Source organism: Pantherophis guttatus, chromosome 1 (genome assembly GCF_059756535.1).
Source record: "Pantherophis guttatus breed Tessera chromosome 1, ASM5975653v1, whole genome shotgun sequence".
Lineage (NCBI taxonomy): Eukaryota > Metazoa > Chordata > Lepidosauria > Squamata > Colubridae > Pantherophis > Pantherophis guttatus.
The window spans coordinates 108811667-108831005 of record NC_142063.1 but is presented as its reverse complement, the minus strand read 5'-3'; the positions used below and the strand labels follow the sequence as shown (position 1 = coordinate 108831005).

Here is a 19339-nt window from a genome sequence, read left to right as displayed (position 1 = left end):
TTATAATTAAAGAAGTAGCTTTTATTTCTATTACTGGTGAAATAGTAGCATTTCTTTTGCCAGGTTTTTAATTGTAAATAATTTTGTATATATTTTGTTATTAATTTTATTCTGTATTTTTAAATTCTCATATTGCTAGGAAACCTAGCCGTTACCCAAGCAGCATGACTATAGAGCAGTTGTTTATTTTAATAATATATTTGGTATTACATAGACATATCTGCCTTCTTGTGTTATATTAAAAGTTAATGCAGGAATTAGAATTCAAAACTAATATTTGACTTCCTAAATTTTCTGTTTCCGAATAAATTTTAGGATGAGAGTTGTTTCTTGAAGTACTGTGATAGTGGACCCATAGTATATATTTATCTTTTTGTTTATTATTGCAGAAAGCATTGACAGGGCTAGATGATCTGTGGCAACTGAAGGCCCTCGAGATGCGTGTAAACACCAGAGAGAATAGTCTGGGAAATTTTGGTGAGAGAAATTTTTATTCTGTCTAAGATTATTCAAACCTTTCAATGAGCATAAAGAATATATCTCAATATTAAAAGCATTAATTTTAAAAAGTATTCCCTTAAAAATAACATTGGGAAACTCATCCATCATTTTCTCTCAGCCCAACTTACCTCACAGGATAGTTGTGGGGAAAATAGGGGGAGGAAGCATATTAAGTGTGTTTGTCACCTTGAGTTATTATAAAAATAAAAAGATGGGTTATAAATAAAACTAACATGTAAGAGCCATTAATGAACCAATAGTTGTATTTAATATTGCCTTTGGAAAATTCATTAAATTGATTTTATGTCTGAAGCTGTTGTCTTATCTGGGTAAAAAAAGTGTAATGATAGAAAGTGAACTTGATCATTTCTAGAAATAAAAAAATACATCTATCAAGTAAAGGAAAATATTTGAAATTTGTTTTATAAATTCATTTTTTTAGAACCGACTCAATGGAACATTTTCCCCTAGTATTGGTTATGTCCTAGAAAGGGCTCATATAATCCTATCATAAGTGTAATTACAATGACAATAATAAGCAAATACTTGTACAAAAGAATGACCCACTGAAGTTCTGTGAAAAAGCATTCTCCCTTCAGATTTTCTGAATTCTTATATTTTTCCCCCAGAATGTTTCAGACTTCCATTTTAAAGACCCTTTTAAACTAAATTATATAACATGATTAGAATGATGATGTGTGTAAAATTATTAACATGAAGATTAATCAATATTATGATATTATAATTATGATGATTATTAGTAGTAGTAACATATGTTTAAGTGATTAAGTCTGTTTCTTTTATTTTTGAATGTAACTTTAAGAAGTTGTATAGTTATAGTTGAAAGAGATATTAATTGGAAAATACCCATATCCGGTAGGTATTAGGAATATTATATACAACAAAGAAAAGAAGAGGGAAATGGAGTGGAGTGGAAGGGAGTAGGAGAGGAGGGGAGAAAGAGTAAGGGTAGAGAGGGGAAAGGAGAGAGGGAAGTGGAGGGGAAGAAAAGAGTAGAAAGGGAAGTAGAGGGAAGCGGAGAGGAAGAGAGAGGAGAAGGAGAGGGAAGTAGAGGGAAACAGAGGAGAAGGAAGGAGGGAAGTAGAGAGAAAGCGAGGGGAGAAGGGGAAGAGAAGGAGGAGAAAGAAGAGGAAAGTAGATGGATTGTTTTTGTAAAATTGGGTGAAATGGTGTGCAGGAGAAAAGAAAACAGATGGGCAATTTCGTATTTTTTTCTACTTGAAGTTATACTATTGAAATTATAACAAAAGATAATACGGTGGACGTTAAAGCATATCGGTTTAGATGTTATTGCATACGTTAATATTTATATGAAAATAAAAAAATTGTGTAAAAGATAGGGATAAATAATATGGAATAAGGAAAATGGAATGTAATAATTATGAATATGTTTATCTGTATTGACATGTATGATACTCAAACACCACACCATCCACATAATGATATGCATAAATTTTAAAAAAATAAAAACTTGGAGGAAAAAAAACTAAATTGTATAACAAAAATGATACAATATAGAGCCTTTAGTAACCACTTGGTTTATTTTTTTGTAAAAAAGAATATAATTTATTTTATGTATTTTATTTTATGCAATATCTTAACAACCAGTCTCTATACAAACTTGCTAGTCCAGAATTTTCTTCACTATGAAGTGGTCAGGAGCAAGTGGATTTCCAACCAATGAAATTTTATTTTTAAATATTCATTGTTATTATTTCCACTTTTTGGATTTATTGTGTGAGATTATGTTGCTTAGCCCAGCATATGTGGACTCATAGTTGCCCTCAAGGCTTGTACCTATTGTAATCTTTCTGAATATTAATACTCACAAATGATAATACAAGTAGCAGCGTATATTTTAATGAACCAGTTATTTTTCAGCCATTCATCTGTTTTTGCAAACCAGCTGATTCACAATCAATCTGGTCAACCACCTGGTGTTGACCTGCAGATCATCTGTGTTTTGTGGGCTATAATTTGAGAATTACTGTTTTAAGATAAACTGTCTGTAATGATGTTTTTATTTTAATTGTAAATTGTTTGATTTGTTATATGTGATCCATAGTTTACTACATATTGAAACAGTATAATCTACTAAAACAAAATATTTAAAAATAGATCAAAAGTAGATTAAATGTCTTTACCAAGTTCTTTTCAATTATGAAGATAATTTGAGGAATTGTTAAAGATGCCTTAATCTGCAAAACAGTTGCTTATTTGATATTAAAAGTTCACTGTGCCAACAAGCGTAAGGCAAATAGGACTTGTCAGAGGAATTCTACAGTTAAATTTCCTCATGTCTGAGGGGGAATTTGAAATGCTGTCTGTCCATATAAGTTTGTCAGTGAGTGGACTGAAGTGAGTCTATCCTTTTACATACTGAATTTCTGGGGGTGTACCCTGAAGAGCTTGCTCATTTGTTGATTGTGTGTACTTGAAACAGAGCAAACAAACAGCACTTCTATTTTTTATATAAACTAGCTGGTATCAAGAAAGCAAGCAGATACTGTAAATATAATGGAATTAGTTGACAAGAAAAGTTCTTAAACAAAATTCTCTATAAAATAACCCAGAAGCGAGCATTAAAATTAGATATACACCACCTGTCAGATTATTGATTCAGATGGCTGTTCCTGTCCTTACTTATAGGTAGATTATAAACTTTCTGACAGATAGAAAGCAACAGGTGAACAGCTAGAGAAAATCACATTGAATACCCGAACAATTAGCACAGGCATCCCTGAAGGCTGTGTGGTCTCTCTGTTACGCTTTTCTCTATATACCAATGACTACATCTCTATGGATCCATCTGTTAAAGTTTTAAAGTTTGCAGATAATACAACAGTCATTGGTCTCATTCAAGACAATGATGAGTCTGCATATAGATGCCCTGTGGTGCAGCCAGAACAATCTGGAGCTGAACATGCTTAAAACTGTAGAAATGAGAGTGGATTTTAGGAGGAGCTCTTCTATTTTACCACCCCTTACTATATTCAACAGCACATTATCAACAGTAGGGTTCTTCAAGTTTTTGGATTCTATACTCTCCCAGGATTTGAAATGAACACCTAACATTAGAACAAACCATCATTAAAAAGGCACAACAAAGAATGTTCCTCCTGCATCAACTCAGAAAGCTCAGACTGCCCCAGGAGCTGTTGATACACTTCTGCAGAAGAATTGTTGTTGTTTCTATTTTTGTAATTGTTTGTAATTGTATTTTTGTATTTCTATTTTTGTAATTGTACAGCAACCAAACAGGACAGATACAGACTTCAACAGATAGTTAGGCTCAGAAGGAGGGCTGAGAAAATATCTACAGACCCTCACTTCCTGCACATAAACTGTTTCAATTCCTCCCTTTGGGATGCCGCTATAGGGCATTGCATGCCAAAATAACTAGACACAGAGACAGTTTTTTTGCCTCATGCCATCACTTTACTGAATACCTAATTCCCACAGTACTGTTTTATGTATATTTACCCATGTAGAATGGCTGTATTACTATTATCCTTTTCATCTTTTCTTCTACCTTCTCTTCTTGGTATCATTATTATGATTATTATTATTCCGTTGTTTTGCATGTACACTGAGAACTACTGCACTGGAGACAAATTCCTTGTGTGTCTAATTGCACTTGGAGAAATAAAGTATTCTATAAGGGCCATTATGCTGGCAGTATAAACATAGCTAATGAATAAGTTTCTTTGGGTAGTGATCTACAATTTATGCATTACGCTTACTTTCTTGTCTGAAAATAATATAGCCTATATCAAGGTATGGTTTTATAGGAAAAAAACAGAAAGATATGAGTAGCAAGTGGCACATTAAGGTGGGATGCAGTTTTCTTGAGGGAATACAAATTGAGACAATAAGAACACCACAGAGATGACACTGAGGGAGAAATGGAAAGGAAAAGAAAGGAGGGAGTCAACTGTGTGGGTTAGAAGAGCAAAATTAGAAGGGTGATGAAATTTCTGAAAAATCTATATTTTTAATTGTTAGTTTAATTAGTAATTCAGTTACTACTCTTTTTCTGAAAATTCTGGAACATTCTAAAATGTTTAAAGATTCAGAGACTTTAAGCCAATGAATTAATTTTGTTGTGTACATCACGCTTTCTAGCAAAAAGTACTTTTATATCGGAAAAAGTTACTTTGATCATGGGGGGAGGGCATCTCTAAATCCCAGATTTAATTTTTTTTAAAAGTTAACTATAGATGTCTTTCAACAATTATAATGCAGCATCAATATAATATAATATAATTCCCAGTTGCCACTTTTAGTGGATTTGGCATAGTATTACCATTAAAAGGAGAGTTATTAAACAATTTCAATGTTTAGATAATACTAATGAAACTACTACTTATAAGCCATAATCCTCAAATATCTGTTCGCAACATGGGGCTCAAGGGATGTGCTGAGAAGATTCCAAGCCAGCATGGCAGTTAGCCAAGTTGCATGTTTAAGAACTATTATGTCCACCTTCCTTCTCTTTATACAAAATAGCACAATAGCAGTTATACCTACGAGTAGTCTTTGCTTAATGACTGCTCATTTAACAACAATTTACAGTGGAGTTTTAAGCTATATTGAGCTGTGGTGGTGCAATGGTTGGAATGTAATACTGCAGGCTAACTTACTTCTCACTCGAGGAGTTTGATCCCGACCAGCTCAAGATTGACTCATCCTTCCAAGGTTAGTAAAATGAGGACCCAGTTTGTTGGGGGCAATATGCTGACTCTCTAAGCCATTTAGAGAGAGCTGTGAAGCGGTATATAAGTCAGCGATTGACTCACATTTATTATCAGTTATGATCAGTGTCCTCAGTCATATAAATACAATTTGTGACTTTTTTCTCATTTTCCACAGAATACGGCAAAAAATCCACTCAGTTGATATGCTGGATTTGCCTAAAAACTACAGGGTTCACTTAATGACCATGTGAATTGTTTAAAACCATGGTGACGTGCTTTACAACCATCCTAAAAAGAGTTGTAAAACAAGTTCAGTAATGGGAAAATGCAGGGCCGGATTTTCCTATAGGCTAACTAGGCTTCAGCCTAGGGCCTCAAGATCAAGAGGGGCCTACATTCAAATTGTTAGCAAAATTAAAATTACACTATTCTAAAAACAGTGAACACTAAAACACTGAACCGAAAATAAGGAGAAATTCTACGCATATGACTAATAAACAAACATAAAAATGTAATTTACAAACTTAAAAATGGGAGGTGAAAGGGCCTCATAAGTGGAATAGCCTAGGGCCTCTTTTCATCTAAATCCGGCCCTGGGAAAATGTTATATTTTATGTCAGTTACTAGTGGCCTAAAATATAGTCGGACATAGAATGCATCATTTCTAGGCAACTTTGGTAAGAAATGTTTTTGTCAAAAAAATTAGACATCAGAAATCAGTCAAATGTCATGGTAAACAAATGTACAAACTGTGAAATTAAAATAATTGAAATTAGATGTTTGAGAGGATTACAACATATATATTTGCTTATATTCATTTTTCTTTCCTGATTTTACAGGTTCTTACCTCCCTAATCTGAAACAACTAAAACTGAATGGAAGTATACTTACATCTGTGAGGTAAGAATAATAAACTGAGCAGAGATGTGGCTCCTTGCTGACTTTGCAGAACTCAGATGAGCCTGAAATTTGGATGAAGAGATATCCGGATTGCTTATAAATTTGTAGATGACACAAAATTGGGTGGAATTGCTCATTTCTAGAGCAATAGAAATAAAATTCAAAATGCTCTTGATAGGTTGGAGAAATTGATTCCAAATAGAATGAAATTTAACAGAGACAAAGAATTCTTCATTTAGAAATCAGATGTCAAATGAATAGAAATAGAATTAAGAACATTAGCTTTGTAATAGTACTTGTGAAAAAAATCTTGAAATAGTACCAAGTAGTTGATTTCAAAAAGACTATGAGTCAGCAATATTATGTGCTGCAAAAGTGTAAAATATATTTTTATATTTTACTATATTAACAGAAGTTTAGCTTCTAAACCAAAGGTAATTAGGTCCTAAATTGAATACTGGGTCCAGTTCTGGATATCACATTTTAACAAATATGCAGGCAAACTAGTATAGGTTTTGAGAACGATGAAGATGATTGGGGATATTACATACTACAAAGAGGGACTGGGGAAATTAGGAATATATAACTCTGAGTATAATAAAACCAAGGATGGATATGATAGTATTCCCCTTCAAATTAAAGATGTTATATAGATAAAGGTCAGAACCCGTTCTGTTTTTCCAGAGTTCAGCAATTGTTAAATGTTGGGATTTTATGTTTTATAAAACACACTTGTTTTAGTTATGAATTCAGTAAAAGATTCCATTGTTTTGATACCATAGTAAACAAAATCCATGTAATATTTACTGCATATATATGCAGTAAAAATGATGTATTGTCATTGCAACCAATTTCCTGATGTAATCAACTTTTATGTTCCAGATTTAGTACTCTTAGTACTAAATACTTAGTACTTAGTACTTTTAGTACATAAAAGTAAAGTCTGCCTCAAGTTGGGCTTGACTTCTAATGGCTAAGGGTGTATGTCTGTGTTATTTCTTTGGCAACAATGTGGACATGGTTTTACAGTGCCTTCTTCTAAAATTTCTTTCTGCTTCCCTGTGTAGGCTACTACTCTGTAAACTAGTTTAAAAATACTTTCAGGCTATAAAAATAACCACATAGGAAAGCATAATCCTAACTTTCTCTTAACACAGCTCTGCCCTGTACTTGCTTACATGGAGGTGAAATTCATTGAGATCATTGCAAGTTTGCATCTGTCTTTCATTGCTAGAAAAGTTGTTTATTTTACCTCATTTCTTGCCACCTGATTTTTTTTTTTTTGTATTGTTGCTGGTTGTTAACAATACAGTAATTCTAATGATATTGATACCCTGGGAGTTTTTAATTCAGTACAAAACTTGATACGGTATGCACAAACTGTACATGATACAGGTACCATGTCAAATTTTAAAAATTTGATTGGAAAAAAAAATTAAAGATTTGATACCTGTTCCAAAGAAGATCAAGGACAAACAAAATATTTGATGCCACAGTTTACTAATTGTTTTAATATTTACTTAATTTGTATAGCTACTCCCATTATAAATTATACATTTCATACTGAGCCCTGCCATACTGTTAGACTATCTAGATTTCTGCTCTTCCCAAGTTTCCAAAGTAATCTATACTTGCCTGAAATGGTTTGGCCTGGAAAATACCTGAACTTGATGAGAATAACGGTTGCTTTATGACGTGCTCAGTTTTGGTGTCAACATGCTAGGGGAGGAAGTTATCCTCCAAGAAACTTTTTCCATGCACAAAGGGGACAGAGTTCCAAATATGGAATTTGCATCAAGAGCATTCCTCATTGACATCATTAAGTGAATGCAATTAGTTGTTAACCAAGGATCCACCCCAAGCCAAGCCATTCCAGCCTTGGTCTTTCTCAGTTCTAAGCTTCAATAAGGTAAGTGACTGCCATATTCCCAACCCCATCTACCTAGGGCCCAAAGTCTGATCACATGAGTGCAGGAATACTTTTGTGGCCATATCCTCAGGCACAGGTTGTAGTCCCTTCATTTAGCACCATCATAACTTTGCATGGTGGCTGGATGAATGGTCATAAATTGAGGACACTTAGAATGAATTTGTTAAGATGGAATTGCTTAAACTTCTTTATTCCAGATTATTGAAAGGCTAATGGCTCTTTCATCTTGTAATATTGAAATGTTCATTTGTTCTTTGTTTGTCACATTTTACATAATTATCTCTTTGACAGTGCCCTTTTATTTCTACATGAATACATATATACAGTTGCATAATTGTTGTGATTTGTTAGTGTCAGTTGAAACTAGTGCCAATGCATAGTTCAAACTAAGCAAAACTGTCCTGATAGGGACATTCCAGATGTTTCATTACCCAAACTAGGTAACATCATCAACAATTAAACTCAGAAAACACCCTCATTTCAATCCTGAGTTACAAATATTCTCCTTTACTAAAGACACTCCATTTTTTTTCTTTGACCTTTTCTTTTTAACTCTCCAGATTAGATTTTTTTTTTTAAAGTATTTCAAGTTTTGGCCAGCTGATAAACACTGAAATAGCAATAGCAATAGCACTTAGACTTATATACTGCTTTACAGTGCTTTACAGCCCTCTCTAAGCGGTTTACAGAGTCAGCATATTGCCCCCAACAATTTGGGTCCTCATTTTACCCACCTTGGAAGGATGGAAGGCTGAGTCAACCTTGAGCGTGGTGGGATTTGAACTGCCAAATTGCAGGCAGTCGGCAGTCAGCAGAAGTAGCCTGCAGTACTGCACTCTAACCACTGCGCCACCAAGGCTCTTGGTGGCTTTGAGTTTTTTGTTTCTTTCTTTGATGTTAAACAGCATATTTTCATTAACTTCTAAAGATGAACCTACTCCTTTGATAGATAATGGTGAATCCTGGTGTTTGTTCTTTTAAGGGACCTTGGAACAGCACTGCCTCGTCTTCAAGTCCTATGGATGGCTCGCTGTGGGCTCCCAGATTTAGATGGGATCTCTTCCTGTTGCTCTTTGAAGGTAGGAGAGTCAAAGACTTAATATATCGTTTTGCTTGACGTTTACATAGTGCACAGCCCTTACTACTTTGAAAGAAATTAGGTCTCAAATCCATGTTAATTTACAGTAGCGTCCAGTTTAAGACCAAATTCCATTCCCAAGGTCCATCCTTAACTCAAATTTGTGTGTTAAGGCGTAACACAATTATTGTGTTAATGCTGGATAATGCTGCATAAGTAGTATTGTGTAATTATTGTGTTAATGCTGGATAATGCTGCATAAGTAGCATTGTGTAATGAACTTAAACTTTTGTGTGTTTAACTTGAATTTTCCTACAGTAGGCTCATTCTCCTTATACGAGGGTGTCCTTAATCCAGGGATTGGCTGTATTTTAAAAAAAAATTATTGCATTTTAAAAAACGTATACATATAGGTAAAATCTGATTCGTAAAATACTGCCTTGTCCCAGGGCTGTCTTAACGCATGGGCCTGATGGGCACTTGCCCGTGGGCTCCACGAGCATAGGGGCCCCATACTAATCTGTGTATGTTAACCCTTCAATGCACCTTGTATCATATAAATACAGCAACATATTTATTACATTTTACTGTATTTTTTTATTAATGCTAACATGCAAATATATATTTAATTTTATCGACCATTTACATTTTTATTCCTGTGAGTAGTTGTCATAGGGGCTCCAGTACACTGCTTTGCCCAGGGCCCATAATGCTGTTAAGACGGCCCTGCCTTGTCCAATGGCATTTTACTTAAAAAGAAGTATCGTAACTGTCAGATGGGAAGTTGAAGTAATGTCTCCAATGAAGACAATGGCAAATACTTCCTTCTTGGTGCTAAGAAAACTACATACAAATGTATTTGTGAAATCACAAGGAAAAGAACTTGGCCTGAAGATTTTCCATAATTATCATTAAGGAGCCCTGGTGGCACAATGTTTGAATGCAGCATTGCAGGCAAGCTCTGCCCGCAGCCTGGAGTTCAATCTTGACTGGGCTCAAGATTGATTCAGCCTTCCATCCTTCCGAGGTGGGTAAAATGAGGACCCAGATTGTTGGGGGTAATATGCTGACTCTGTAAACCTCTTAGAGAGGGCTGTAAAGCACTGTTGGGCAATCTATAAGTTTAAGTATTATTGATGATGACAATGATGATGATGATATCGATAATATCCATTCAGTTGTGTCTGACTCTTAGAGATTCTATGAGCCATAACAGAACCAGAATTTGTTAATTCAGTAGCCAAGTCACAATAAATTTAAAGTGAAAAAAAAGCCAAACCTGTGGCTTATTCTATGAATCAAAAATTGCTTCAACTTGATCTCTCATTCTAGAATATGGGTGTCAAACTCGATCGCGTCACGTGACATATCACAACTTTTTTGCCTTTGCGGAGCCAGAGTGGGTGTGATCTGCACATGATGTGTCCGACCTGTAGGCTACCAGTTTGACACCCCTGTTCTAGAAGATGTATTTTAAAAACAGGGATGGTTTCTAGTTTTTTTATTGGCAAACCAGAAATAGTCTCATTTTCTTAATAAACCAAAATTTTAAATCATGGTTTGTTTTTAATCTTCTAAATTTTGCAATACTGGGCATAGACCATAGTTCCTATTTTTCCTATTATCTGTTGCATAATACTAAAGAAACCATGGCATATTGCAGATTTTATGTTTATTAGCCATATACTGTATGCTAGGAGTAAAAGCCTATGACAACAAACAAGCAAATGAAGCTCATGCTGCTTATTTATAAGAAAGTCTGGGAGACTTCCTTTTACTATTATGTCTTAATTGTTTATGACTTATTATTTTTATTTAATATATCACATTTCTCCTTAATATTGAAAGAGTCCTTCAATTTTCTTTAGGAACTCTACATAGCCTACAACAATATTGGTGATCTAAGTCAGATTAGCCTGCTGGAGAACCTTGAAATTCTAGATTTAGAAGGAAACAACATTGAAGATCTTAGTCAGATTCAATACTTGCGGCTCTGTACTAAGCTGACCAATCTTACAATAGAGGGAAATCTTATTTGCTTGAAGCCAAGCCCGCAATCTTCAGAGGTGTGTGCTAATATGCTACATGTAATCTAATATGTATCTTGCTGATTTATCTCAATGCAATCATTAATGAGAGCTGTGGTTTAATGCAGCAAAGTTATCTTTGTGAATTTTGCCTTGGAGGAACTGTTTCCCAACCTGGATGAATAGGTAAGTGGCATACTATAACTCTTAATACAGAGAAGAAGACTTATACTTCAAATCATTAATCTTGGAGATTTCCAGCACTTTATTCAGCATTCTGAAGACAGAACACTGCAGTAACAGCATAGTTGCTAGGAGAAACCCTAGTGAAATCAGTACAGTACAGTACAGTACAGTTCAGTGAAATCAATACAGCTTGTGGTCATTTAGTAAGATTATACACTGCTCAAAAAAATAAAGGGAACACAAGCAGAAGACATCCGAGATCTGAATGAATGAAATAGCCTTATTAAATAGTTTGTTCGTTACATACAGTAGTTTTGTGTTCCCTTTAGTTGTTTGAGCAGTGTATAAACTACTGTATGTAAAGAACAAAGTATTTAATAAGGCTATTTCATTCATTCAGATCTCGGATGTCTTCTGCTTGTGTTCCCTTTATTTTGTTTGAGCAATATATTTTGAAACAGCAAGGAGAGATATGTATACTAAAAATTACCCTTTTTAAAACAATTTTCTTCATTTCTACTACTGAAGTTCTTTTGTGGCCTTGCAAATGACTTCTGGAATTCTCAAGAGTTTGCAATGCTAAGGGGAGACTGCCATGCCTGAAGCAAAGCAGCATGTATTTTTGTATGCAGAGTACGTAATGCAATCAAGCAGAACAAACTGAAATATAATAAAAAGATGATATAGAGTTTTGGTTGAGGGTTCTAATTTGAAGCTGGGTTGAGGTTATATCTTGCAGTCAATGCAATCCTCCTAAATCACTTTGCAACTCATTTTTTTCTGTATTAATCATTGCTCTTAAAAGCCAAATGGCAGTTGCGGCCAGAATCCTTTTTCATCAATTTCAGTGGGTTTGCTAGATGTGCCTGGCCATTGTCAATTCTTTCCCAGGAAGAACTGCTATTCCTTCCAAATGAATAGGCAAGTAGCACATTACAAATGTGATGTAGATAAGATTACTTTTTCTTTAATATCCAGTTAGATTTATTAAAATAGATGCTGTTGGAATGGCTTTTGATGACTACTGATATTTAGAAACTCAGAATTAAGGTGATTATTTTTTTTTTACTCTATTATATTAAACTCCCTGTAAAAAATTAAAACAGTAGTAAAAAACAATAATAAACATGGTAAACTTCAGCTATATTTGTATAAAGCATGTAATTGTAATGTTATTTCACTTAAATAATGGCCCCAGTTAATTTCATGTTATTACCTTAACACCTCTAAATTGCCTGAGACTAAGCTATATTAGGATCTTCCATGTGAGCCTACTATCTATTCATATCAATAATACAAGGCCCAGTATTTTCATGTGTGTGTGTCTTTATATATGTGTGCGTATTTATGACTTTTGAAGAAATTGTTAATAGATAAAAATTGTGTCTGGACAATTATAATGAAATATCTTCTTTTGTGAAAGCATTGTGTTAAACTGATAATATACATACACACATACACTCACACACGCATCATACATCGTTGTTGCATTGCTTTGGGGGTTTTCTCCTTTTCTCTTTTTGTTTTTTGTTGTTAAATAAAACTACTTCATATATTTATTCACTATAAAATAAACAATCTGGGTTCATTTTCTATCTTTCTTATGTCTAACAAATACATGGCTCTTTTCAGCCAATTTAATATCTGGTTTATGAGTTCTGTATTTTAGAAAGATTAATAATTATAATTGTTTATTGGATTTTGAGTTGGGCTTTTATCAATTTTTATTGTTAGTATTGTTTTTCTTATCTTAGAAAACTTTATTCCTGACCTGGTATACTCCAATGTTTGGAATTACAATTTCCACATAAGATCATAGAGTTGAAAGTTATTTTAGATGCCATCTAATCTAACCCCTACTCAAAGCATGACTCACTAAAACATATTTTACCACTGGCTTGAAATCAGAAAAAGTTTTAGTTGAAACCATCTGAAAATACTAGATGATAGCAGGCATTTTTAGACATTGTGAAATTGAAGGAACCTCAAAGGTCTAGTCCAAGTAACTGTTAATTGAGGAAATCTGCTCCACCACTGCCCTTACTCAGCTTTTATTTGGACATTTCCAAAGAAATGGAGTCTGTCATCTTCTATTTATATTACAGTGTTTTAATCAAGATCTCTCTTTTAATTTGAAATATTTGTTTTATGTCCTTCTACCTGAAACAGAAATACAGTGTACTTGCTCAAGTAACTAAATGTGATTCTCACAAAGAGAACTTGCTTCTATAGCTTCATCCCCTTCAAGAGATATGTCACTCTTTGGCCATTCTCACCTTCACACATTTTATATTTGGCCATTCTCACCTTCACACATTTTATATTTTTGTACAGTTAGTCCCCTCAGAAAGCTAGAACTATCTTGATGAATGAATAACAATCATCTTGCCGCTTCTGGCTTTTGCTAGAAAGCTAAATAGCAGCTGTAGGGACCAGAAACTACCAAAAACTGAAAGAAAGAAAGAAAGAAAGAGAAAAAGAAAGAAAGAAAGAAAGAAAGAAAGAAAGAAAGAAAGAAAAAGAAATTTGCATATTGATTTAAAATATTTTATACTGTCTTTTTAGCTTTTTAAGGTGGTAAGTAGCTACTTAGTTTGAAAAAAATAATAATTATAAACAAGATTTAAAAAACAAAAAATAAATAATGTTGATTACCTTTTATTCAGTGTGAGCAATTAAAGAGGAAAATTTTGCAGAAGTGCTTTCTTCAGTACTCCAAATACTTACTCTTAGTCTACATTGTGGTTGAAGCACAACAGGGGAACTGGACTCTGTGTGTTAGGGGCCTCTTTTGATTCTCACATTAGGGATAAGAGAAGACACGTAGATTGTCCTTTATTGCTGACTTTTGTTATAAGAAAATGTTACAGAGGGAAACTTAGAAAGAGAAGCTCCCACACTTTAGATCAAGGATTGGATTTTTTAGATCAGGGAAAGGGATTTTCTTTAAAAAAAAAAGAATTGTGAGGGCTAGCAAAAGGATTTTCTAGGAAGGACAGACAAAAAAGATGGCTGCAATTTATTTAAATTAAGGCTTAAGCATCTTTGAATTCATGGTCATCCTTGGAGTGGGCTTCTTACCACAGTAACTAGAATGGTTTCTGTTCATACAAGTCATTAAATTGGTTTCATCTAATATTAGGGCCAAATATTGGATAATGATAATAGTCACTGAAGGGGCAATTGCATGGCTGTTTTGTTTATTTGTCAGCAAACTGTGGTTGTGGGTAAAGATGATCTGCAGAGTCTCAAGATTAATCAGGCTAATTTGCCTTTTTTAAAAGATGCAGGTTTTTCTTGTGGTCATTGCCAGACAATTGGGAGGCAGAAACCCAGACCAATCTAGATGATAAATGACATAGACCTCTGGTAGCAGACACTATCTTATCTAAATGTGTTAATTGGAAGATAAAACAAATTTAACAGTAATATATTATGTGGTGAAGATGGGAATAAAGAGGCAGTAGAAAAATCTGAGGGAGAAGAAAAATAGATATTAAAAAGTTGACAAAAGTTTTACGGACAGTATTTCCCAAAAGCAATTTGTTTAATAGTTACCCGAATAAGTGATTAAAGTGATTAAATAAGTGAGTTGAAATGTATTTACATGAGATGCATGTTTAGGGTATCTGTAACTAAATAGTGCCTGGATTTTATTTATTATCATAAAAAGTGCTAATCTTATAAGAAGTTTAGCTATTGTTACATTTATAGTTATTTTCCCATTTTACCTGTTCCTCAGATTGTTTCCTATAAAGGTGATCAAAATAACTAAAAGGAATTCTTTTCTCTGGGGCTTTTTTCTAGGACCCAGATTACAATTACAGAGTTGAAGTGAAAAAACTCATCCCTCATTTAAAATGTTTGGATGAAATACCAGCAAATCAAACTGCTATTCCTTTTCCATGCAAAATGAATAAGGACTGGCTTATTGTCAAGGAATCAATCAAAGAAGGAAGTTTAATTGAGGAAGCTTCAGGTTCAGGTGTGCTAAATTATTTTATAAGACTTTGTTTGATTACCAATAAGAGAAAAGAATATCTGTACATACATACAAAACTGATTATCATTACCAACAATGGGATATGTTTACTTATTTGTCCTATCTGTATGGCCGCCCATTTCACACAAAGTGACCGTGGGTAGCATGAAATAAAATTAAGTATCATTTGGATGCATAAAGAACAGATGTTGGGTAAAGCTAAACACGGTAGCAGTAGAACTGTGCTTTTAAGTATTAAAATATAAATTATGCAAAAATAAAAAAACAAAACACCAACATGTAGACCTACATGTATAACTTATAGATACCGTGGAATAGAGATATCTCCAGGCCATTCTGCTATTTTATAAGAATCACAGAGGAAAAAAACCCATTAATTTTATATTTTTCAGGGGGAAATGCCAAAGTAGTATTGGACTTGGACCAGATTAGGTTCATATTGCCGTTCAGCCATAAATCTCCTTGGGTACTTTTCAGCTGGTATCTGTTTCTCAGCCTATCACATCTTATAGAATTAATATTGTGTTAGGAGATATGCCCATATAAACTATTTTGAAGTCTCAGGGAAAAGATGTGCTATAAATGTAATAAATTTGCATAATTTAAATTTGCTTGGGTGGCATGTTACTAGGCAGTAAGGATGACCATAGATAATTAAAAATAATATTTTCTAATTATATGAGGAATAAAGCACAGGTAAACATTCAAATATACCGTATATAGTCACATATAAACCCATCCTCATATAAGCCAACACTTCAATTTTTAAGCAAAATACCATGAAAAATGTGCCACTGCAGATAAGCTGATCCTAATTTTTCATAGTATTGTTGTTAAAAATTGAGGTGTTGGTCTATCTGAGGGGCTTATCCCAGTGGTGAAATCTAAAATTTGTTACTACCGGTTCTGTGAGTGTGGCTTGGTAGGGAGGGGGGGTATTGTGATGGTGGGCGTGGCCAACTTTTTTTTTTTTTACTTTTAAAACCATTTTTTCTACAACCTCTTTGGCCAAAGAGGTTGTAGAAAAAATGCTTTTAAAAGCCTCTGACAATCCCAGCTGACTTGCCTGATCGGCAGAGGCTTTGTTCTTTTAAAAGGCTCTGACGATCCCAGCTGACTTGCCTGATCGGCAGAGGCTTTTAAAAGAAAGAAAGCCTCTGCCGATCAGGCAACTCAGCTGGGATCGTCAGAGGCTTTTAAAAGAAAAAAGCCTCTGCCGATCAGGCAACTCAGCTGGGATTGTCAGAGGCTTTTAAAAGAAAAAAAGCCTCTGCCGATCAGGCAACTCAGCTGGGATTGTCAGAGGCTTTTAAAAGAAAAAAGCCTCTGCCGATCAGGCAACTCAGCTGGGATTGTCAGAGGCTTTTAAAAGAAAAAAAGCCTCTGCCGATCAGGCAACTCAGCTGGGATTGTCAGAGGCTTTTAAAAGAAAAAAAGCCTCTGCCGATCAGGCAACTCAGCTGGGACCGTCAGAGCCTTTTAAAAGAAAGAAAGCCTCTGCCGATCAGGCAACTCAGCTGGGATCGTCAGAGCCTTTTAAAAGAAAGAAAGCCTCTGCCGATCAGGCAACTCAGCTGGGATTGTCAGAGGCTTTTGAAAGCATTTTTTCTACAACCTCTTCAGCCAAAGAGGTTGTAGAAAAAATGCTTTTAAATTTTTTTTAAAAAAGCCTCTGATGATCACGCAGCTCAGCTGGGCATGGGGGGGGCAGGGATTTTTGCTACCGGTTCTCCGAACCACCCGCCTCCAGCGCTACCGGATCGGGCGATCCAGTCCGAACCGGGAGCATTTCACCCCTGGTTTATCCATAAGTATGCTGTATATGTGAACTTTTAAAAAGTATTACAATACTGTACATACTTCTGGATAAGCCCATCCGCAGATAAGCTGAACCTAATAGTTTTTTTTATTTTGCCATAAAATTTCTTGTCTTATCTGTGAGTATATATAGTACTTTCGCTGTTACAAAATTGTTCTAGGGGCCTTTAAGGAGAAAAAGAAATCACTGACATTTCTATAATTTCTAACAAACTATTTTCCCCCAAATTCATAGTAGGAATGTCCCTGTAGGACTGGAGTGGAACAGAACTGTTTTTTCATATAATAATTAGTATGGATAGTCCTCATTTAGTGACCTCACTAACTGATCACAGGTCATTAAGTGAAACCATGACTATGCTTATGATCTTACTTCAGCTTTCCTTTGCTTTACAGACCTGTGAAGGTCATAGATGCAAGGATTGCATTCTCTGTGTTTGTTATGAGGCAGTCACCAATAATGTTATAGTTATTTCCAAGTATTAATCCATATGAGGGGCATATGAATCACAAAGTTATTTTTTCATCACTGTCATAACTGTGAATGGTCACTAAGTGAGGCAATCACTAAATGAAAATTACTTGTATGAGCATACGCCCCATATGCCTCTTGCTTGAGAGCAGCCTCACGAGCCACCAGTCTCCTCAGGAAGTGATCTTGTATGCTGTGGTGAGATCTCACACATTCCCAAATGTGATTTCCCATCAATCTGATTTCAATAATATCAACTTTTTTTTCTTTTCAATCTGCTCTTTTAAGATAGAAGAGTCTTCCGTATCATATTATTTTTCGTCTGAAATCTCCTGATGATTTCCCACTGGGGCTGCCACCGCCATCTTGGCTGCTTATATACGATTTTCCCTCAAACCAGTCATAAACTGATGGGTAGCATATCTTTTAAATTCAGCTACTCCTTGGATCTTAGCATCTTAAATCGACTTCTTCATAGGCTGATTAAGTCTAATAACTCACTCTTTATTTTCTGGGGCATCTCACTGGATAAACTATTTTATATTTTTCCAATTGCATTTAGGACAGAATGCAAATTGTTTCAAGGGTTATATTTAGTTAATTCCACTGTCTGCCCCTCATATGGATTAATGCTTGGAAATAACTATAACATTCTTGGCGACTGCCTTATAACAAACACAGAGAATAAAAATCTATCCTATTATATAATCATTAACCAAATAATTGTTCACCAGGACTGAAATCTCTACTATCCTTTCAAGTGGAGGAGTGGAACTGATGGGAAGATACTGGATTCTTTCTCAACATGCTATTTTTTTCTTCAAAATCCCCAAATTCTTTTGTATACATTTTGCTAATTTGAGGCTGAAGATTGGGAGCAACAGACAGGCCAAGATTTCAACATCTCTCAAACTGCTTTTCATTTCATAACTGTTCAGTTCAAGCTTGTTTTAAAAGACATGGGTCTGTTGCCACCATCCTTTCTTGTTGCTTAAGACCATCTTGAGGTGGCTTTTGACCTTTAACCGAATAGCTTAGAGCAGTAGACTTCTAATGAGGACTGTTGTAACTCTTTAATTAAATTGCTTACAATGAATCCTGATCTTGTGCTATTATTTTTGAGGAAAATGTTGTTGTTCTTTTATAATAAGTTCTGTAGCTCTTACAAAGGACTAAGTGTGATAGAGACAATTTGTTTTGTTTTGAACTTAGAAAAAACAATCCCACCTGGAAAGCTTTGCAGAATGTTTTGAATTAGCTTCGTTCTGGCAAAGCAAAACCAGATCAGCTTGAGGATTCCATTGGGACAGAATTCAAAATGTTCTAGGATGCTTTGGTTTTCACCCAAAAGCTACAAAAAAGGGTGGGATAGCAATCCACGCATAATGCTACTGGCCAACCAATCTGTGGGATATTTGGTACTACGGGATGTGTAGGCAAACATTTACTTTTTTCTTTTAATGATATGTAATCCCTTGCATCACCCCGTCTCCACCCTGATTTTTAGGCAAACACATAAGCATATAAATCAGAGGCAACTCTAATAGAACAAATAACTTTTTATTCTTACTGTGTTAGAAGATGTATACTGTGTATAAGACAAAAAGCAAATCCGTTCTCAGCATTTGTTAGTTAGCGGTTAATTAGCATCTCCCACCTTCCTAGTCTCATTGGCACCAAGCATAATTTCATTTCCAGTCTTCAAC

At 34.8% G+C, this 19339-nt stretch overlaps 1 protein-coding gene across 3 annotated transcripts in view; it reads left to right on the top strand.

The window, feature by feature from the left end:
- LRRC56 (leucine rich repeat containing 56) overlaps window positions 1-19339 on the top strand; it is a 56817-nt gene that overhangs the window by 26526 nt on the left and 10952 nt on the right. For 2 of the 3 annotated variants that reach the window (XM_034416783.3, XM_034416782.3), the window contains exons 5-9: window positions 390-477; window positions 6059-6119; window positions 9032-9128; window positions 10996-11193; window positions 15148-15325. In XM_034416783.3, the coding sequence (XP_034272674.1) occupies window positions 390-477; window positions 6059-6119; window positions 9032-9128; window positions 10996-11193; window positions 15148-15325 (622 nt within the window). Of the gene's footprint in view, window positions 1-389; window positions 478-6058; window positions 6120-9031; window positions 9129-10043; window positions 10155-10995; window positions 11194-15147; window positions 15326-19339 lie in introns of those variants that run through there. The other variant, XM_060687755.2, reaches the window with a different exon arrangement.